This window comes from Medicago sativa, chromosome 4, assembly GCF_051527215.1.
Source record: "Medicago sativa cultivar Bolivia chromosome 4, Bolivia_mono, whole genome shotgun sequence".
NCBI lineage: Eukaryota > Viridiplantae > Streptophyta > Magnoliopsida > Fabales > Fabaceae > Medicago > Medicago sativa.
In genome coordinates this window covers 24501609-24523918 of record NC_140752.1, presented here as the reverse complement: position 1 = coordinate 24523918, position 22310 = coordinate 24501609, and the positions used below count along the sequence as shown (strand labels likewise).

General features: G+C 32.9%; 2 protein-coding genes and 2 pseudogenes across 3 annotated transcripts; 2 read left to right on the top strand and 2 right to left on the bottom strand.

The window, feature by feature from the left end:
• The first annotated feature begins 401 nt into the window (after nucleotides 1-401).
• LOC146927187 (uncharacterized) lies at nucleotides 402-830 on the top strand. The gene has a single exon (XM_085707028.1). It carries the CDS (start codon nucleotides 402-404, stop codon nucleotides 828-830), a length of 429 nt encoding a protein of 142 aa, XP_085563154.1.
• A 2987-nt stretch (nucleotides 831-3817) lies between these two features.
• MAP1A (methionine aminopeptidase 1A) lies at nucleotides 3818-11339 on the top strand. The gene is made up of 16 exons (XM_085700537.1): nucleotides 3818-3957; nucleotides 4590-4640; nucleotides 6056-6226; nucleotides 6441-6516; nucleotides 6664-6711; nucleotides 6814-6858; nucleotides 7413-7512; nucleotides 7691-7742; nucleotides 7827-7868; nucleotides 8280-8341; nucleotides 8422-8520; nucleotides 8873-8946; nucleotides 9052-9121; nucleotides 9475-9540; nucleotides 9618-9706; nucleotides 10948-11339. Exons 1-16 carry the CDS (start codon nucleotides 3887-3889, stop codon nucleotides 11023-11025), a joined length of 1194 nt encoding a protein of 397 aa, XP_085556663.1. The 5' UTR covers nucleotides 3818-3886; the 3' UTR covers nucleotides 11026-11339.
• Nucleotides 11340-13109: 1770 nt separating this feature from the next.
• LOC146927185 (uncharacterized) lies at nucleotides 13110-14214 on the bottom strand (annotated as a pseudogene).
• Nucleotides 14094-15062, bottom strand: LOC146927184 (pectinesterase inhibitor 9 pseudogene; annotated as a pseudogene). Its single transcript, XR_015005603.1, has one exon. The product of XR_015005603.1 is annotated as a pectinesterase inhibitor 9 pseudogene (transcript).
• Nucleotides 15063-22310: the final 7248 nt, after the last annotated feature.

The following is a 22310-nucleotide window of genomic DNA, read 5'->3' as shown; positions in this document are numbered from 1 at the left end:
TCTTTTGTGAATTTACCAAAGTTTGGAGGAAAGTAAAAAGATAAGAACTTACCAAAGATTTTGTTTGGTTTGTAAGAGAAATTGAGACGAGAGAAAAGTACATGAGAAGATAGATCAGTGGAAAATAAGGTAGATTTGAAGTATTGATTGATACAAGTAAGGTAATAAAAATCGAATTGAATTCGTTGGTTCAACTAGTTCTATTGGGAATCAAACTTATGTTTGGTTTTTGGACATTGAAAACCACTATGTTATAAAATCGGGAATTAAATTGGTAAATCAGTCACAAAAAATCGAAGAAATCACAAATATTAGCGTTTTTTGAAAAGTTTTTCGGAGTTTTAATAAAAACCAATTTTAATGTAATTGACTATTGGAATCGTGCTTGAACAATCACAACAATGTACCAAAACTTGTCTGTTGAATTAACACAACGTCTGTCATCTGTAATATGGAGTCTATGGAAGCACCGCAATCTCAAAGTATGGGATGATGTAACAGAAACGAGTGTCAAGGTTGTCGAACGTGCTCGGAACATGGTTGAAGATTGGCAATTGGCTAATGCTCCAGATATTCTTGCATCCAGCTCGTCACATCAACCGACAACGACCTCTTCTTCTCATCAACATAACATCCCGTGGCAGCCTCCTGGGGTAGGTAGGTATAAATGTAATATTGATGCAGCTTTCTCGTCGCATACCAACCGTACAGGAATTGGCATTTGTGTTCGGGATGCGGAAGGTACGTTCGTTCTGGCTAAGGCTTTTTCTTACCCTTGTATAGTTCCGGTGGATGTGGGTGAAGCCCTAGGGTTGCACTCGGCTTTATAATGGTTGAGTGATATGCAGCTTGACAACGGGGATTTCGACACAGACTCAAAAGTGACAGTTGATGCATTCCTTTCTAGCAGGAACGACTTGTTCGAATTTGGTTGTATTATTTCATCTTGTCGTTCATTGTTCAATAATTTATTTCTTAACTCTAAGGTGGAGTTTGTTAGGCGACAAGCCAACGCTGTTGCTCATGCTCTTGCAAGAGAGGCAACGTCTTTAGCTAGTCCCGTCATTTATTTTGATATACCCAATTGTAATATATCTCTTATTATTAATGAAATGCTATAAGCATATTTCCCTCAAAAAAACAATGTACCAAAAAGACAAATATATGTGCAATGAGATTTAATCTTAGAATTGAAAGATTCAAGATACAAATCTTATTATACAATCAAACTTTAATTAACCTTGAGCAATGTACAAGACTTATAGACAATTTCAAACCAAACATATATGAACAAAATTACTAAGCTATCAAATCAAAACACAATACATGTGAGATTGAAGAATTGAATAGATTTTGCAATCAATTGATCTAAGCAAATTATTTGAAGGATTTTTCTAACATGTGCAAATTCTTTTAGTTGCTTTAACATGTGCAATATTGCACGTGTTAGACAAATCCTTATTTGAAACCTAATTCAATGAGTTAGATTATTTTTCAATGAAAAACAACTTAGATCAACACTAACGATTATCCTAACAATTATTCAATTGATCACATGCAATATTAAAGAGTAAAGAGGATATGGAAGATAGATAACACCTATATTTTTAAAGTAGTTCGCTCTTGATATGTCGACTCTTCTTGATGAAGTACACCTTCACCAAGGTCATCCACTACGTAACAAATGTTAATTACAATGTGTTTACAAGCGTTCCTTGAAATTAAACGTAATTCTTCAACCCTTATGCAAACACTCCTCAAACTCCAAGTAACCCTTTGAATTTGGTGCTTCTTGAATCTTTGAATCTTTGATCACCCTTGCACCCTTTCGAACTCTTCACTCAAGCCTTCGATGCTACGTCCGGTAAACGAATCCCCTTCGACTTCAAGAACGGTTAGAAAGACCCCCCAAGTCCTTTGGAGGTGGAATGAGATTATTCACTTCACTTTGAAGCATTGATTTAGTCCAACCAATCTTCTTGAGAACCAACTTACAATCCCTACTAGCACCCTAGAGAATCAATGTGACTCAAAGAACAAAGTGATTCTAAGAAAAAATGTTTAATCTCGAGGAATGTATGAACAATGAGTTTTGAGACCTAGAGAGAATAGTTTCAAATGATTCAATGATTTAGGAGTTATGAGGAGGAGACTATTTATAGTGGAGGGTGATGAGACTAAATTTTCACACAAAAACAACTCGGTGAATCGATTCATTTAATGAGTGAATCGATTCAAACCATATAAGACAAAACAAGAAAAGAGGAAAATGTGATGAAGAATGATAAGTGTCAAACAAGTTTTGAATCGTCTCAACTTACCCAGAATGATAATTGATAAGATTCATTTCCAAAATGAATCGATTCAGACTAAGTCAGAGAGTTTGATGAATCATATCAAACAAATATGATACGATTCATATTTGAATCGATTCAATGTATTTGTGATACGATTCACATGAAGTCAGAGAGTAGCATGCAACACCCTACGAACCTATGAATCGATTCAGACATAATTTGATACGATTCACACAAAGTCAGAGAGCAATAGACAACTATTCAACTCAGTTTTTGAGACACATGATGCATGATTACTTTGTTCATGAATGCTTGACTAGCAAGGGTGTTATTTACACTCTAAGAACATATAGACTAATCAACATGATAAAGAAAAAACATTACGACAAGGAACATCATCAAAACTATAGCTAGAGGTGATATTGAATATATCATGAATGATTTACACCCATCCACAATAATGGTGAAATTGTATACATATATAAGTGGTTGATATTACCAGACATGAGTCACATTGTTGCAGCTTGTTACAATAGAGTTGTTATTCAGTTTGTTTCGCTCGAATGAGGTATATGTGAGACTTTTTTCTCAATGTGATGGACAAAACATTGACAATTTTATTCGTTGTTATTATTGCTCGTATTTTATAAAAATATACATATCTAATTATTCAATTATTTATTTTATCTTTCATTTAGTTTTATTCTTATACTTGTTATTCCATAAACTTTTCCGAAGTGAAACATGTCTGAAGATGCACAAGTTGAAGTGGAAGCTCATGTCTGATACTCCGCCTTCAAGAGGAAGATTAATGTTTTTTTAACCCCCACCTACAAGTTTGATGAGTTGAAGACACAACTTAACAAATACTTTGTTCATCTTGGTGAAAATCAAAGAACATCTCATGTATTTGTACATGTGTCATGCATGAATCTGACGACGAATAAAGATGAAGACAATTGGAATACCGGTTATTTTCCAAAAGTTATCAACGAAAATGACGATATAGATTACATGTTTAAGTTGACGGTTGAAAACAATATCTTACATCTTTGTGTCCGCTCCATTGAATTGTAATATGTATTGACGTGAAATAGCGTAATATGTTCAAAAAATATCCGTAATGTTGCACTTTTAATGAAATTCAATCTTTTGTGGATTGTGTATGTAATGACAAATTTTTGTAATTTGGATCAAGTATGAGTGATTATGTTATGATGACTATTATGTTGTTGAATTGGTCTAATTTAGATCAATTATGAGTGTGTATAGATTACAAGTCATTAATGACTTGATTAGAAACATTAAAAGTTGTTCTATTAGCATAACAGGAATCAACGCGACTTAACTCACGCTGGTTCTATCGAGCGTGACTTAACCCACGTTGGGATTATTTCTCGAAATCCGGGGTGGGAAAGAGCAATTTTCATCAAGTAAAACAAAGAGACCCAAGCCCAAACCCAAAGTAGAATTTACCTTCCTCAGCACGAAGTTATAAAATTCAACTTCTCTATTCCAAAGCTTCTTCTTCCCATTTCTTCACACAATACAATCTCTTCAAAACCCTAGAACACAATTGGTTTCAATCGATGGCTGATGAATCTGATGTATCCGTAAATAAACTCTCTTGTGCTAATTGTTCCAAACCTGCAAATCTTCAGTATGTATTTTTCATTCTCTCATAAGTTCCAACCATTCTTGAATTTTGTTAATTTGGATTGAAAAATGATTTTTTTTTTCTCATTTGAAATTGTTTGATATGTTGTAAGTACTTGATTTTTAGCTTTGATCAAATGGGTTTTTCTTGGTTTCAGTAATAAGCTACTGCTTATGGTAGATTGTAGTTTTGGGTATTTTTTTGGGACTGTTTGGATTGGCTTATTTGAGCTTATCTACATAAGTTTTGTGAGACTGTTTGGGAGAACTTATAAAAACAGCTTTTTTCAGCTTATTTTCATAAGTTCTCCAAGATAGCTTATGAAAATAAATAATAACTTATAACATATACAAAAACAACCGAAGTTTATTTTATGTTTTGCTATAGAAGTAGCTTATGCAAGCTTATCATGATAAGCGCTTGTGCTATAAGCTCTTTATCCAAATAGGGCCTTGCATTGCATCTCTATACGCTAGAGGTTTTTTGGTCAATTTGATTGTCAAAAGTTTGTTTTGATAGTTTAACAATGGATTGTTATGGGATGATATTGGTTTGGAGAACATGGAAGTGTATGAGTTTATTCATTATGTGTTTGATTTTAACTTTGGTACTTTTCTTTTGTGTGTTTTTCTCAGGTGTCCGAAATGCATGGAATTGAAGCTTCCCCGTGAAGGTTCGGCATTCTGGTATGTGATTGTTTAATACTCTATTAGTTATTTGCAGTTCCTTTATTTTGGTCATTGAATCTCAGTAGGCAATTATAAAATGGGATAGCCACAACGAGAAAGTGTATTATCTTTTAGAGATTTTAGGGATTTTTTGGTTTGAGAAAATGTTTTTGGTTTTCATTTCCAGTTTTATTTTAATTGCAAAACCGCCCCTTTGTTTTCATTTTGTTTCCTATCTTGAAAAAGTTAATACCGAAAACAGTCACAAATAAAAAATGTGTTTTCAATATTATGGCCTTGTTTGGATAAACAACTTAACTAATCGCTTGTAACATAAGTCCGTATCATATAAATTCTAATGTATAAGCTATTTCTATAACAAAAGTTAAAATGAAGTCAAACTGTTTTATACAAGCTATAAGTTGTTTTCATAAGCCGTCACGAAAAGCTTATTGAAATAAGCTGAAAATAACTTACGGGCAATGCACAAGTTGTTTCCATAAGTTCTCTCAAACAGTCTCACAAGTGCTTAAGTTAGTCCGTAGATAAGTTCATTTAAGTCGATTCGAATAGGTTAAAAAATATTTGAAAACAGTACACAAGGTGAAAATAAGGAAGTGGTTATGCAATTACAAATGAAAGCAGGAGATTAAAACAAAAAACATTTTCCCAAACCAAAAAGGTCTTCACAAGAGCCGCGTAGATGATTTTTTGTGTTTCTTTTAAGCCATTGATTCTATGTAATGTAAGACTTGAGTTCTTTAATTATTGCCCAAGAGATAACGGGTCATTGTGGTTCTCATAAATGTTGGTTGTCTCTATAATCTTTATGAGAGCATATTAAGTATTACCTACCTGGCTGTTTAACAGTTGAGCTACAAATTTTGGTATTTTGATTCTATGATGCGTTGGTACGGACACAAACATCAGACATGATATTGACACGTAGACATCAGTAATGATTTAAAAAAATGGAAGTGATTGAATGTAACCGCATATGTCGGTGTCACGTCAGTTTTGAACAGTTTGGACACCGAATATGCCTTCAATTTGAATTGTTGGTGTAACGTTACTTTGATTTCACCTGCTGGTGTTTTACAACTGTAACATAATCTTGATTTGGTCGTTACTAGTAATACTGTTCTAGTTATTGTAAAAAAAAGTAGTAAGCCGTGATTGATCTAATTTAATATTTATAACAGATTGATTTAGTTATTAGGGACTAGCATTTTGGTGTTAGAGATGGCGTTGTTGCTCAGAAGGGTACCATATAGAAGGTGAGGTTGAGCAATGTTGCTTATAGTAATGAGTGAACAGTCGATTACTAAATACTTAATGCTACAAGTTACCACTGTTGAATCACTCAGAACTTTATTCCTCACAGCATTGATATCTTTCATATATTTGGAACCAATTTTGACATCTTTTGACAGCTCTCAGGAATGTTTTAAATCTTCATGGAGTTCGCACAAATCAGTGCATCTGAAGGCAAAGGTATCCTCAGTTGGCGCACAGAACTCAGACTCACTTGGTGAAGGATGGTTGTACTGCGTGAAGAGAGGGCAGGGTCGAACTCCAAAGCTTCCTTACTTTGATTGGACTGGGTAAATTTCCACCGCTTTGAGTCCCTTCTTATTTTAGAACTCAGATATATTACAATTTTTTAATTAAGAACATACGATTATGTTATCACTTATCAGTAACAATATGTTCATGTTTTCGCAAATCATAGTCCTTGTTTTCGTTGATGCTTTTAGTTTCAGCATCTTAGATATTTGCACCTTTTAATTTGCACCTTTTTATTTCTGTTCTTGCAAGGGCACTGCGGCCATATCCCATATCTGGTAAACGGATTGTCCCAGCTCATATTGTTATACCTGATTGGGCCGATGATGTGAGTTATCTGACTTCTTCCTACTTAGATGCCTTGCATTTTTTCTAATTTAAGTATTTAACTATTTTACGTAAATACAATTTGAAGTTATCTTTTCATAATATACCCAAGGTTCATTGTTTCTAATTATTTTTTATCTCTTTTTAGGGAATTCCCAAAGATGAGCCCAATAGTTATCTTCAGCATACTGTTGAGGTAGGTAATTTAAAATTCCTGGATTCAATTGATGAAAGATCAAGTTGCTTGTACATTGGCTGTATTCTTTTATTCCACTTTCTAACTGATATTAATTTGTAGATCAAGACACCAGACCAGATTGAAAGAATGAGAGAAACATGTCGGGTGAGTTCCACCATTATGCCCTTTTAGATTCATATTTCAATTCATATTTTATCGCAAAACTGGTTCATGCATTCCCTGTGCTGTAAATTGCAAAAAATAGCGGTTTGTTCAAATTCCACTACACAAGAGTGATGTAATTATGTAACGCCGCCACAGACGCAATTTGTAACATTTTGCACTAAATAGCTCTAGCCGTTATTTAACAACACTGGTGTCTTCATTTTCACGAGGCTTGATATACTACTTATTTTAGAGTTTGTTACAGACAAACTGTATGAGACTTGACTTAGTGATACATGAATTACTTTTACTTTGTTGATTAACAATGAGATCCAACAGACCTATTATCTGATATGTGTGATGAGGGCGAGAATCGATAGTAAAATGTTGTGTAAGATTTAAAAGAAAAACTATGTTTTTTTAGGATAGTTGAGGTGGCTGTGTTGTGTGGATAAACTTTTGGTAAAAAGTTATTTTCTTTATCTTTTGTCTTGTATATTGAAGTAGAGTGGCAGACTTTAGTTTAGACTCTAATTTCGCAAATTGATTCGTAGATTGGAAGGGAGGTGTTGGATGCAGCCGCTCGGATTATTCAGCCTGGTGTGACAACTGATGAAATTGACAGAGTAGTTCACGAGGCAACTATTGCTGCAGGTGCTAATTTTAATAAGTTTCATTTTTGCTATTATTTTTTAGATTCATGTCTTTCAGTGTAGCTGGTGATTTGAATATAAAAATATGAAATAATTGCTTTCTTGATGTCATTGCCATTTGGCAATTGCGATAGCAATTGGTATTAATGAAATGTATTTCAATAATTTGAACTTTGCAGGAGGATACCCATCGCCTCTCAATTACCATTTCTTCCCAAAATCTTGCTGCACGTAGGTACTTTCCTTCTGTATGTATTTCATTGTTCATAGATTGTCTTGGTGGTTACTAAGAACAAAATCTGCTGTTTCTAACAGGTCAGTTAATGAAGTTATCTGCCATGGAATTCCTGATGCAAGGTTGATCGATCTGTTTTTTTCTTTCTTCTTCTTCTATCCTATTTCTATCACTGTTCTTTGTTTCTAGTACTCTATCTCACTTATGGATTTTCTGACAACAATTACAGAAAATAAGTGTCTGTTTGGTTTGAGAAAATATTGTGTTTTTATTTTCTATTTTAATTTTGGATTTCAAAATGCTGTCGAAGTTTAACTCTGTTTTCTGTTTCTGAAGATTTCAAGGAATAGTGAGAAGATACACAATTTTAAACCGGAAACTGTTTTCTTTAAACCAAACAGGCCCTAATGTTGTCAATTAATTTTTCATATAGAAACTTCACACTTGATTAGTGCAAGAGCTACTTAAGCATGACAAAGTGAATTATATCCTTTTCAAATTTAGAATTTCTCAATAATTTAGTCATTCTACAGGAAGCTCGAGGATGGTGACATTGTAAATGTTGATGTTACCGTGTACTATAAAGGTGTTCATGGTAAGTTGATTAACATATACTGAATTACACTTTACACTTTAAAATCGTAAAATTGGTTAATTATGCGAGTTGTTATGCAGGTGATCTCAATGATACATACTTTGTGGGAAACGTAGATGAAGAATCTCGTCAGTTGGTCAAATGCACATATGAGTGCTTGGATAAGGCAATATCCATCGGTATGTCCCCATTGAATTTCAGCTCTTAAGTCTCTCTCTGAAGTTTCTAAAATAACCAAGATTTAAGAGCATTAATGTATTGTTAGAATTTTATCTCTTCTCTTTGACATGGCCCTTAAAATTTTATTGTCAATTCATAATGCAAAAACTTGAATATAAATTACAGTACGACGTGTTCAGTAACTGAAATCAAATAATATTATATGAGTGTCTGACGTAGGTAGTAGGGTTCGATCTCTGATAAGTATGTTGTGATTGCTGTCTTCTCAAATACCAAAGTATTAGCTAACACTTTAAAGTTTTATGTAATTGAACTATATGTTCCTGATTTGTTATTTTCTATCAAATTCAGTTAAACCTGGGGTACGATTCCGTGAAATTGGCGAAGTTATTAATCGTCATGCTTCAATGTCAGGCTTCTCAGTGGTAACACATCTCATTTTTTTTTTTTATCTATATAATGTTCTCTGGTCACACTTTTGGATGATTATCACCTTGTTCCTTGCTCACATTTTCCCTTTGTCCTTACAGGTAAAATCATATTGTGGTCATGGAATTGGAGAGCTTTTCCATTGTGCACCAAACATTCCTCATTATGGAAGTATCCTTTGATGTTTGATCTAGTATTCAGCTGAATGTTCCTTTCTTTTAATTTAATGGACCAGTTGTTGGGCATATAATTAGTATTGCAAAAGTAGAATTGATTTTGGGCCCATTTGTTGCAGATTATATTTAAGTTATTTTTGGCACTCAATAATTTTTAGATTATTTTTAGAAATTAAGAAAAGCACAAGCTATTCGGTGTTTGTTTACCATAATGAAGAGAAGCTACTTTAATCAACCAGCTTTCTTTATGGATGTTAGCATTCACTTTTCTTTGATTCATGTTTAAAATAAACCATGATTTCATGGAAGAGAGCATTTGCAATTGCAATACTCCTTAACCACTGGCAGGAAATAAAGCAGTTGGTGTGATGAAGGCTGGTCAGACCTTTACAATTGAACCAATGATCAATGCAGGTATATGTAAATAAATACAAACAGATAACTTTGATTGATACATGTAACATTTACTAATGAACAAAAGTTTTTAATAGGTGTCTGGCGTGATCGACTGTGGCCGGATGGATGGACTGCTGTTACAGCAGATGGTAAACGAAGTGCTCAATTTGAGCATACTCTTTTGGTAAGAACATTTCTATTTTCTCCTGCCTTCTATCAATACTGTTATAAAAGTCGCATGGTTTAGTTATTTTATGCATTCATGGTCTTGGGAAGTAAAGCACAGTCTTTGCGTGTTGAAAGCGAGAACTTTTTTACCGTTTCAGTTTTATATAATGATATATGAATTCACCTTTTTAAGGGTTGATGAGAAATGAATTTTTTGTTAACACAACTTTTATATCATGTTCTCGACTAAGGACACGTTTAGAAAAGTTTATTTTAAATTTTCTTATTACATTGGCATTTTAAGGGTTTGTTAAACATAGAAATCTATTATATGTCAATAAAGTTTTTTAAGCTTATTTCTTATTAGTTGATTTTAGCTTTTGCAAAGTTTATTCTCATTTTTTTTTTCTATTATAAAATGAACTTGAAAGTAAGTTTTCTTATATTCTTTTTGAACATCAAAATTTATTATATGAGAGAAGCACAAAGAGTACTAAACCCATACTCGACCCACAAAAAGCAAACCCCCTACATCAAGAATTAAGACATAGAAGAGGGTTCAAATACCATTTAAAATACAAACATGGCCCCCCTTTTTTCCTAGCAAGAAACCATCTCGAAGAAGTAACTTTGATGGCTTCTACTATCTCTTCTACCCCCATAGATTTCGAAGAAGAAATGACCCCAATCCATGCTTCCCAAATTTTCCAAAATAAGATTTCTTATATTATTTATAATATATCGTGGAGGTGGTTTATTTCTAGGAAGAAAGGGGGGTCCTTGTTTGTATTGAGTGGTTTTCGAACCCTCTCCTTTGCCTTCTCTGTTAGGGTGTTTTAGCTATTTCTTGCTGGGTCGAGTACCTCTGGTACTTTTCCTTGCTTGTGGGTTAATTACTTTTGTACTTCTCTCGTTTTCTCTAATAATACTCATTTTGCCGTTCAAAAAAAAAATTATAATCATTAGACATGAATTTAACTTAAGCTGTTTGTCCAAAAAGTCTTTGAAAAATGTAATGTTCTGTCTTTGTACGTAACACATTTTACTCGGTAATAAAATTTGAACCTATTTCAATCCCTAACCTGTGGTGTAATCAAAGTAGTTTCTAATTATATTGACCACTTATCTATAATTTGTTTTGATCAAAGAATTAGTAATTTGATTTCTTGATATTTTTTCTCCAAAGTTTACATTTAGTAGTGCATATTGCACCATTTACATGGTACCAATTTAATGATTTATTTTTTCCATAATTAGGTGACAGAAACTGGTGTTGAAGTTTTAACTGGGAGGTTGCCGACATCACCGAATGTTTATCCTTGGTTAAATTCATAATTGGGTAAATTCAGAAAACATATGCTGCCATGCCATTATATTTTGGTGTATCTTATTTGTAACATTTTGGTCAAAAATATGATTAGCAAAAAAATGTGTTTTTGAAGATGATTTGATTTTGTAACTTTGCTGTGGTATTTTTTTCCCCTTTCTGCTTGTTATTTGAGCCAAAGTTTTGAACATCAGGGCTTCATGATAATTGTGGTATACCACATTTGTATTTTATTTCTATGATTTTGACACAAGACCTCTATATAATGTTTCAAAAGGAAGTAATATCAGATTATTATGAAATGTGTCATTTTGTATGTCAATTTGATTGCATTATAATGTGCAGTTGCAGTAATTGTAGAATTTAAAGATTTGTACCATAATTGTTGCAAAATTTTAATATATTCCATTTTGACTTGTTCAAAAAAAAAAAAAGATTATGTACCATAAGTGTTGCAAAATTTTAGGCAAATTTACTCGGGGTTGTTTAATTTAATTTAAAGTTTCAAATAGGTCATCTAACCGTAAAAATGTTTACATAGTTGAACTAAATTTTTTATTCTTTGTAAAGTTACATTACAAATTTTTTGTAATGATCATTGAATTATAAAATTCTCTGCTTCAAAACATTGCTTAATGCAAATGAAAGCTTTCTTAAGGACATGTACCTAATCAAAATACTTTCATGCCCTTTGAATTTATTGTTGCTGATTCACAAGCTAAACTTTGAGATTATACTTAATTTTTGTGATGATCTGCATCTGTAGTTCCTCTGCAAGCTTCACTTGTTGAAAATGTCAGTTTTGGTTAAGGGTTGAAATAGTCATTGTGCTAAATTCAACTAAATATTTTCTACAAGAAGTTCGGGCAAAGGTTTAGTTTGAGAAAACTACTTTTGATTTATGCTACCTTTCATGAAATCTGGCCCCGACTAAAGGAGTTTTTAGGATTGTAATAAGAAAAAAAACTAGGATTAGCAAAGAATCATGAATCTGTGACGTCCTTGCAAAAGAGTGAGCAACACAATTGACTTGTCTTCTAAAATTAACTTATCCCAAAGTAATTAAAATAACCATTTTAGCGCCTCCAAAAGCTTTGCCGCACATCCTGCAACCAAACATGTCATATGATGTAAATAACGCTGCATCCACATTACATTTTGAAGTTCCACTGGAGGGTTTATTCCAATTATGCATGCTGCTGCTGTCATGATTCAGATTGACAGAATCTGCACATTTTGATTCGGACCAGTCTACTTAAGTGGTGTGAATCTGTCTAGAAACATTTGCAACACATAAGGGTCTAGAAACAGCTTTGCTTCTGTGATGACGAGCGTGACAGAATGTTAAAGATTGCTTATGAAGTACCAGCGTAATGAAAACAATTGAAAATGATAATCTGCCTCGTCATCGTTAAACTCTTGGTCTCCAATGTAGTTATAATCTATTTGAAGATTTCGATAACTTATTTTAAGGAATCGAGTCCAAGAGTCGTCAACCCCAAATTCCTTCATTTGCCATATAAGAAAATCAGTTTCCTTGTAAAAATAAGAACAACAAAGGAAGCCCTGCAACATAACAACAATCAGAAACATAGGTGGTGCTTCGTCATCAAAATCACCTTGAGGCAGCCGATACTGATTGTATGTCTCAGTCCCCAAATGAAGTTAAACAATAACAAACTTATCGAGAGTGATATCCTTAAAATTATTATAATGAGAGCATGAGCGGACATGGACTCACAATATCAGTGAGACAATTTTTTGCAGATTTGCGGGAAAGATCTGTTTCCAATATTTCGAAGTCAATGAGTTTGTTACTCTCACTACTACTAGCTTTGTCTTTAGACATATCTGGAAAAAACTTCTTCATCCTGGGAGAGGAGAGCGACAGTTGGTCTCGGTTGGTGGACGGTGGTGGGTTGTCGTCGGTGGTGGGTGGTGCTTTGCAGTTGTGTATATGCACGTGCAATAGAAGTAAACGTTGTTGTGTGGTGTTGGGAACAATCAGAAAAAATATGTGAGTTTAGGTCTGGGCTAAAAAATATTTTTAAAAAATTAGGTCAGGGCTGGTGTGGCACTTGCCACACCGGACCTAGTTCAGGTCCGCCCCTGAATGAGAGTGACTGTGAATAGCCAACCAGTTAAGAGTCCTACTCAAACACATAGAAGCATCATTATACAAAGCTGCATCATCATACACATCAATTTCACCAGCAAAGGTCATAAGAATAGGAACAATGGGGAAACTTTGAAGTTCGAATCTCTCTCCAAACATTATGATCAAAACTGAGAATTCTCACATTGGTTCTCTGGTGTTGTGAATTGTAATTGGACGCCACTATCTTATAAGTGCCGGTAGAATTATCGCAACCAAAGGTGAAATTATAATCATCAAGAAAAGGGAAATTGGGGCGTGCATTGCTGATGGGAATACCATGGCGAAAATAGCTAAAATTTGGAAATGTTGTCTTTGTGGCTAGGTTCCATAGACAAAAAAGCCCAAATGATAGGAACGAACCAACCAAAAGAATCAATCCATTGCATGAACCAACCATACGAGAACAATCTTCATCTTCATCGCTCAAATGATAGTAAGGATCGACGACAAGATTGAACAATGGGTTCTATGTTAAAAGGTTCAACGAGTACGGAACACCACTGTGATCCATCTTTTTGAGACCTAGATATTAATTGGTTTACGTGACGAGTGACTAGCGTGAATTGAGGATTTCATGATGCTGATCTATTGAGGTGCACGAAGGTTGGATCGGAAATTAGGGTTCTCCAATACTTGGTGACACATCTGAATCGGAACAAGAGATTTAACCTAAAATCCTCCTATCAATCACTAAATTAAAAGATAAGCCTTTTTTTTTTTTTTCCAATCAAGATATCTAGTGGAAAGAAATTCAAATCGTAAGATGAATAAGTGAGATGTCTGGAGTTCGAACTCCGACCCCTACATAAATTATGCTTCTTAATATGCAATGTGGCTAGTTAGAAGTTCTCAGATTATATAACCATTACCATGGAATGAAAATTAATTACTAGCATAAGTATTATTAACATAAATTATAGTTAAAACTAGCATAAGTATTATTAACATAAAGTATAGTTAAGTTAATTATACATTTAAATACAACAATATATTAGATAAATAACGATGTAAAACCACCCAAAGAAAAAACATGTATCATATACATGAACAAACAAGGGGTGACAAAATAAGGTATGATTTAAAGTTTTTCATGGCTTCTTGACAGTTCTAGCCGTCGCTTGCCGATACCTTGTAGCATAACTTTGAAACAAAGCAAGTGCATTACTAGTAACTTCTGCAACATTTTTCGCCTTAATCTTAATCGTCGCAACCCTTTTGCTCATTCTATGACCAGGGAACGATTGTACACAACTACTAGCATCAGTTAAGGCCGTGCTCACCCATGTCTCAACGTTACTTATGTGCCACAACACTTTATCATTGATGATGGTGTTAAATTTGTTCAACCTTTTTAGTTCTTTGATGGCTTGGCTAAGTTGATCAACACTATCATTGATTTGATTCACACAATCTTGGACGGTTAGGTACATCCTTTTGTTGTTGTGATCAATATCTTTGAGTTCCTTGGCCACATTCAAAAGGTACCCTCTTGTTTGCAATGCTCTAGAGAGGCTAACGGATAAGGCAACTTGAGCTAAGTGTTGAGGACCATTTATGGTTGAACTGGAAAATTTGTTAAGGCAACGAATGCATAGGTTAGGGTAGAGGGTACCATTGCAAGAGGACTCTATGTAGGTCATTGTATGAAACTTATGTTTGGCAAAGGAGGACTCTATGAAGAATGAGAGGAAAATGACTAGTGATGTGAGAATGAATTTTTGTGCCATTTTGGGTTTCAACTTTCACTTGAACCTTGTTTAGATTGGTTAGTTAAATGTGATATGATGGAAGAAGAGAATTTCCAAAGCTCAAATTTGATGAAAATGCTAATGGGGTGTGTTGCTTATATAGTGATTTCCTCACATGTTCCCACATGCAATTTTTTTTGGGTCAAATCCCCACATACAATTTATGCTTAGCTATTTTGTTTCCTTTCTTTGCTGTAATTGTCCCATGTTGCGTTTATTGAAGTGAAACATTATGACTATTATTATAATGAATTTAATAATAGTTGGTCGGTTAATTAAGCACTCATTATTTTGACAATGAATTAAGCACGCATTATTGATGTAAGTGGAATTAATAGAGATATAAGTAGATTCATAAAAAAGATTGTCCACCACCTTGATGAGATACCAAGAAAGTATTAGGAGTAAAATCCCAAATATAAGAAGCTTGTTTGCGTTAATTGAGTGAAGTAATCCTACGTTTACTAAACAACTTGTTAAGAATTTTTATATATTTTTTTTTGAAGGAAGGATTTTTATATATTTTATTAAATACTTCCATCACGGTTATGTTTGGATGCACGATTAATCAAATAAAGAAGGGAAAGTGTTTTAATTTTTTTAAATAAGATAGTTAATGAATTAGTGTATGTAATTCCTTGTATCAAATACTAAAGCACAGTTTGGTTATATTATGCATTAGAAGTCCTGAAAAGTAAAGTACAGTCTTTGCATGTTGAAAGCAAGAACTTTTTTACCGTTTTCAGTTTTATATAATGATAAATCAATTTGTTTTTTTAAGGGGGTTGATGATAAATGAATTTGTTGTTAACGCAACTTTGACTTAGGGTGTGTTTAGAAAAATTTATTTTAAATTTTCTTATTACACTGGCATTTTAAGGGTTTGTTAAACATATACTGATATGTCAATAAGATTTTTTAAGCTTATTTCTTATTTAGTTGTTTTTAGCTGTTTGCAAAGTTTTTTTTCTCTATTATATAAAAAGAACTTGAAAGTAAGATTTCTTATTTTTTTTGTTTAACATCAAAATTTACCATAAGAGAGAAATACCAAGAGTACTAAACCCACAAATTGGGAAAAGTACAAGGGGTACTCGACCCACAAAAAGCAAACCCCCTACATCAAGAATTAAGACATAGAAAAGGGTTCAAATGCCATTCAAAATACAAACATGGCCACCCTACCCCCATAGATTTCGAAGAAGAAATTTCCAAAATAAGTTTTCTTATATTATTTATATATATCATGGTGGTGGTTTATTTCTAGGATGAGAGGGGGTCCTTGTTTGTATTGAGTGGTTTTCGAACATTCTCCTTTTCCTTCTCTGTTAGGGTGTTTTAGCTGTTTTTTGCCGGGTCGAGTACCTTTGGTACTTTTCCCCGCTTGGTGGATTAATCACTCTTTGTACTTCTCTCATTTTCTCTAATAATATTCATTTTGCCATTAAAAAAAAATTATAATCATTAGACATGAATTTAACTTAGATGTTTGTACAAACATACTCTAAGTCTTCGTAAAATGTTATGTTTTGCGATGTCTTTGTACGTAACACATTTTACTCAGTAATAAAATTTGAACCTATTTCAATACCTCACATTTGGCGTAATCAAAGTAGTTTCTAATTACATTGACCATTCTATTATAATTTGTTTTGATCAAAGAATAAATTAATTTAATTTCTTGTTTTTCAAGATGATTTGATTTTGTAATTTTATTTGTGGTATTTTTTTTTTCCTTTCTGCCTGTTATCTGAGCCTAAGTTTTGAACATCAGGGATTTATGATATTTGTGGTATATCACAGTTGTATTTGTTTTTCATTGCCATTTTCTTGTGTCTATGATTGACACAAGTCCTCTATAATGTTTCAAAAGGAAGTAAGATCAAATTATTATGAAATCTGTCATTGTTTTGTATGTCAATTTGGTTAGCATTATAATGTGCGGTTGCGGTAAGTGTAGAATTTAAAGATTATGCACCATAAGTCTTGCAAAATTTTAGGCAAAATTACCAGGGTTGTTTAAACTTAGAAAAATGTTAACTTGTGCCGTTAAGATAAGGATTTAAAAATAGAATTAAAGCAAGACCCCTTAAAATAGATCATTTAACCTATTTAAGTAGGTCATTTAACCATAAAAATGTTACATCCTTGAACTAAATTTTTTATTCTTAGTGAAGTTACATTGTTTTTTTTTTTTTAAGAAGTTAAATTAGTCCATCTAAATTGGCACTAGGGAAAATCGAATTTGAGACCTCGAGGAGGAGCACACTCCCAAGTCTCAAACCAATACCACTAGGCCAAAATGGGTTGTGCAAATAGAATTGTTAATGTAGGTTTCTTTGCAGATGACTTAGTTTGGGTGAAACACTACCCTTTCTCATTGTTTTTCATTTTTTTTATTTATTACAACCCTCCTAGTATTGATATTGATATATACTTGTAAATTGTAATGCATTAAATTTGCTTAGGTATAAAGAAAAATTAAAACCGATTTTTGAAATTTTAAAAAACAGGTATCTAGCAAAATATTTATATCAAAGTTAAAGCAATTAGGTCCACCAAATCAAACATTGAAGCACTCTCAAAATCAAAGAACAAATTGGATTGCTCTTGTATCATTAACCATGATTTAGCATTCCATTCAGACTAAATAAAATGTATAGAGACCAGAAAAAAGAAGTTACTTGCTGATGAGTAATGTTACATGGATAGTCTTAAACACAACCTTCATGTAAAATAGAAGCCAAATGCTCACTGTAAAATTAAGCTTAAACAAACTTTCCCTAACGAATAAACTGATTTACATGATACAATTGCTTTTGATTCCATTTATCATAACTTGTAGCATATGCTGAAGTAGCAATGGCATGAGCTTGTCCACTAAAGCTTTGTATCATTCTGCACAAAGCCACATATACATATCAATATTCTATAATACACAAGGATAAAAGTACAACAATATTATATAATGCAGTTTAATATTCATGCCATATGCATGATTAACATAGCTGCATAAAAAGTCAAAGTGGACCATATATCATCTTAAATGTAACAAGAAATACTAAACTAGTGAATTGACATCAGGATAAGAAAACAAACCAAATAACATAGTAATATTGGATAGAGTAAGACCAAAAAAAATAAAAAGCAAATATTGGACCAAAAAATAGTAAATGGACAAATTGTATTTTGTGTTGAAGAAGTAAAAACCACCACGAGGGATTCACAATTCTCGACCATCAAGCTCTCCACCTTGTCAAATTGGAAGTGCCATATTGTCTTCAAGTTTTTCATGTCCACGCACACGCACGCACACACGCACACATGCACGCACGCGCGCACACACGCATGCACGCGCACACGCACGCATGCGCACACACACACACACAAAATTTCTACTTAGTCAGCAAAACATAGTTTATGAAATTAAAGAGAGAAAAAAACATACACCTCTAGAATTTCTAAAAGAAACGTTGAACTGTTGAGCACCAAAAGCTCTAGATTGGGGCAGTCTAACCTCTGAGGAAGTAAGGTGATGTCGCAATTATTCAATACAATTTGTGAGCAGTTTCTCAAAGAATCATTTGTCAGCGGCCATTTCAGAAAGACATGTTTGTCTTTAGATGCAATGTTGAGAGCAACTTCCCTAACCATATTATGCATTTTAATTACCTCACATTTACCAGATTCTCTCAATAGACATGATGTCTTCAAAGAACCAATCAATACATGTAGGCGATGTCTTCCATCTCACAGTTTTTATTATTTTCAACACGCTTAAGCCCATTACCACTTCTAAATACATCTCCACTTTTTGAAATCCCAATACCGCGATGAGTAAGAGGAGTGTCCTTGCTTCATCGGACTCTAATGAGTTGTAACTCAACTCCAAAGGAATATAAACTGAAGCACCAATCTCCTCTGAACCAACATCTTCTAGTTGTCGTACCACATTTTCCCAATACTTGATATCTTTGTTTACTAATGCCCGTGGGACCGTTGCAATGGCTAGAGGCAAACCTGCACACTTCAATGGTAATTGAGGTGCTAAATTTTTTATCATGTGATCAATAACGTCACTGTTTGCCCTTTATATGACTATTACCAAGATTAATCAAAGAAATCACGGTCGAACGAAAGAGTTGCTTGGAGATTTGACAGTATCCGTTTGATCGGAAGAGTTCCTGTGTAATAAAAAAGGTGACAATTTACCTATTAGCTTACTTTTATTCATAAACAAAAATGCAATTGAACATATCAAATAATTCTCTAATAATAAGCTATGTTAATTTCTTTCATCTCATTATAAGACAGATAAGTTAGGATTAAACGTTTATTTAAGCTGATACAATCCTAAGTCATTCTATTCTCTTCGAAACATACCGGGCCGCCCTAAACGGACCGGGCCGCCCTTTTTGACAGCTCTGACATGGAAGCTTAATGACTTTTGGATTGATGCATGGAAAGATCAATAACTCATACTATAACTAAAGGACACATGTCATTTAGACATTGGTTGTAGCTTTTATTCATCTTTTTCCTTCTTCATCACTCCTCTTCATCATGATCTCCTTCAAGAACAACGGACAAACCCAAAATAAAACCCAACAAACAAACATTCTCTTTTTCTTCTTCATCATCATCATCATCATCATAAGCCTTCATGAAAAAACACAAAAAATCAATTTCAATCAAACCAAAAAAGTATACTTGTGAATAGCAGAGCCATGAGAGAAGAACATTCACAACCTTAGATCAGAAATCCCATTAAATTTAAGCAAATTCATAAAAACATAGAGAAATTTGGAAAAGTTTGAAAATTTAGAAGATGGATGGAAAGATGAGATCTTTTATATTCTCTTTGTCCTTGAATTTTTTTGCTTGTTTCTGCATTTGATTAGAAGAAGACAAACTGTACTACTCTGGATCTGATAATGACATTCTTTCAGAAGACGACAAACTGATTCAGAGTTTTCAACTTCTAACTCCACTCTCAGATGCTTCATCCTTCAGAGGCTTCAATGTTTCATATGCTTCATTCCTTCAGACACTTCTGAAAGTTCTCTTATGATCTGGATGTTGACTTTTTGATTGAACTTTTTTTCTTCTTTCAAGTCTTGTTCCAAGTCTTAATGTCTTCTCTTTTGCTTTAGATGCACTCTCATGCATTCAAAGTCTTCTTAAATTTCAGTGTCAATGATAGTTAAATTTGAATATTTTAATATAAATTTCATAATTTATATTACAAAATTCATTTTAAATAGCTATATTTTATCTCATTTAGTAGTTTTTAAAATATTTCAATTTTTATTCTGTATTTTTTCATATTTTATAATGGTTTTAAAACTATATGTTAATGCAATCACAAAACCTAGTTGTTTGCGGTGATGATATTTTATGTCGAATCTCGGGTCACTATTTTTTTTCTTTCCGGTGTGTATTTTTTTAATTATGTGTTGACTTCTAGATCTATTATTTTTATTTTAGTAAATATGCATTAATAATTAATAATTTTGATTATATTAAAATGAATTCGGAAAGGACAAAACTTACCTACAGTACCCTAAGTCTTGTTTTTACTGTTCCCAATAAAATACAAACACGTGTACTGTTTTATCTTTAGTTTTTATTTTTATTTTAGGCAAATTCTATGGTACACTCAATATATTTAAGTGTACCGGTACACTTAAATTAACAGTTAAATGAGTTGTTTTTTTTGAAGAAAAATATTATTTTTTTATCATTTATAATTATAATAACTAAATCTTATTCATCAAAAATGTCAACGAAATAAAATTATTTATTTTTGAATTTTTATCACTCATAATTGAGAACATTCATTATTTTTTATGATAATATGTAAAAAAATTACTATGGTTCTTATAAACAATGAAATAATGTTTTTTCTTACGAAATGATGTTCTATAAAATATAAATATTGACAAATAGCTATTTATTACATAAAAAATTATCGTTAATTTATAAAATTATGAAGCAAGAGTACCGGTACACCTCACTTTGTGAGTGTACCGTAGAAATTCCCTTTATTTTATTATCTTTTATTGGAGCATGTTAACTTCCGTTTTCCCTTTTCCCTATTCTGAGGCGAGAAATTCTATTATAGGCACAAACACAAATGTATAGTATTTGGGCACACACACATTACAAGATTTTTTTAAATAATGAAAAAGAAATTGATAATAAAATGATTTAGTATTTTAAGAAATGACATTTTTATGTGTGTGTGACCAAACACTATTTATTTGTGTTTGTGACTATGGAAGAATTGCTCTTCTGAGGCAATGAAAATCAACTACTGTACAACTCTAACATTATTTCCCTTTTCCCTGCATGAGTATTTTGCATGGGAGCAAACAATTCCAGCTTTCTTGTTCTTAAACTTGTCCTCTCCAACTAAGGATACATCTGAAACTCAAATACTCAAATGGTAGAAATAGAATAACAGTATTATAGTATATCTCATTTGGCTGATACATGACATTTTTTTGATTTTTAACCGATAATGAACATGCAAATAATTTCATGTACATGGTAGTATATGCATGTATCACAAGCAGAGGAAAATCATCAAGAACAACATGAAAGATTTGTTCAAAACGTCTAATTCTAAGGGGTACAAGAATCTAATGAAGTAGTAGCTTTTCGGCTAGGACAAACATAGACTAGAGATAGAAAAGTTTGGCACGAGGTTTTAAGAGGGTTTTAAGGTAGCATATATGAGAAACTGTGAAGTGGGAGCCAAAGAGAGCAATTTTGAAACAATTGCTGAGTTCTTGTTTGGCTTTGCACAAATTATTATGATTAGATTAAGTGCTATATGTGTAATTAACAAACCACCTTTGCTTTATAATCCATTATTGTATGAGGAAAACTTTGTAATCAAGTGTCTTGTGTTGAGTTAATGCCTCTATTTTGGGGTTGGCAATGTGATCATCATTACAACTAAGAAGTTAAGAAATTTAAATTTGTCAAAGCTCATATTTCATCCATGTTTTCCAAAACATGCAGAAATAAAGACAATGGCCTTCTGATAGAGACTAAAGAAAAGTGGGAAAGCATAGGTTAAATTTGGTTAAAACGCAACACTTGTGGTTTTAATATCCCCTCAAAGAAAGTATGTTGAAATTTTAGAAATAGAATATAATTTGTGAACACAAAAAGCTCTAAATATGGACGGTCTAAATTCTAAGGAAACAATGTGATATCTCAATTATTCAAGATATATGACTTTAGATTAGTTTCTCAAAGAATCATTTGTGGACCATTTCACATAGACATGTTTGCCTTTACATGTAAATAAAGACAAACATGCCTTTGTGAAATGACCGATAAATGAATCTCTGACAAACTGTTCAACAAGTCATCT

What these genes read in the sequence shown, in the direction of transcription:
- LOC146927187 (XM_085707028.1), top strand. Translation starts at nt 402, where the DNA reads ATGTACCAAAACTTGTCTGTTGAATTAACACAACGTCTGTCATCTGTA.
- MAP1A (XM_085700537.1), top strand. Translation starts at nt 3,887, where the DNA reads ATGGCTGATGAATCTGATGTATCCGTAAATAAACTCTCTTGTGCTAAT. An exon ending in CGAGGCAACTATTGCTGCAG is followed by an intron (nt 7,513 to 7,690) that starts GTGCTAATTTTA and finishes TGAACTTTGCAG; the next exon opens with GAGGATACCCATCGCCTCTC. An exon ending in GGATAAGGCAATATCCATCG is followed by an intron (nt 8,521 to 8,872) that starts GTATGTCCCCAT and finishes TATCAAATTCAG; the next exon opens with TTAAACCTGGGGTACGATTC.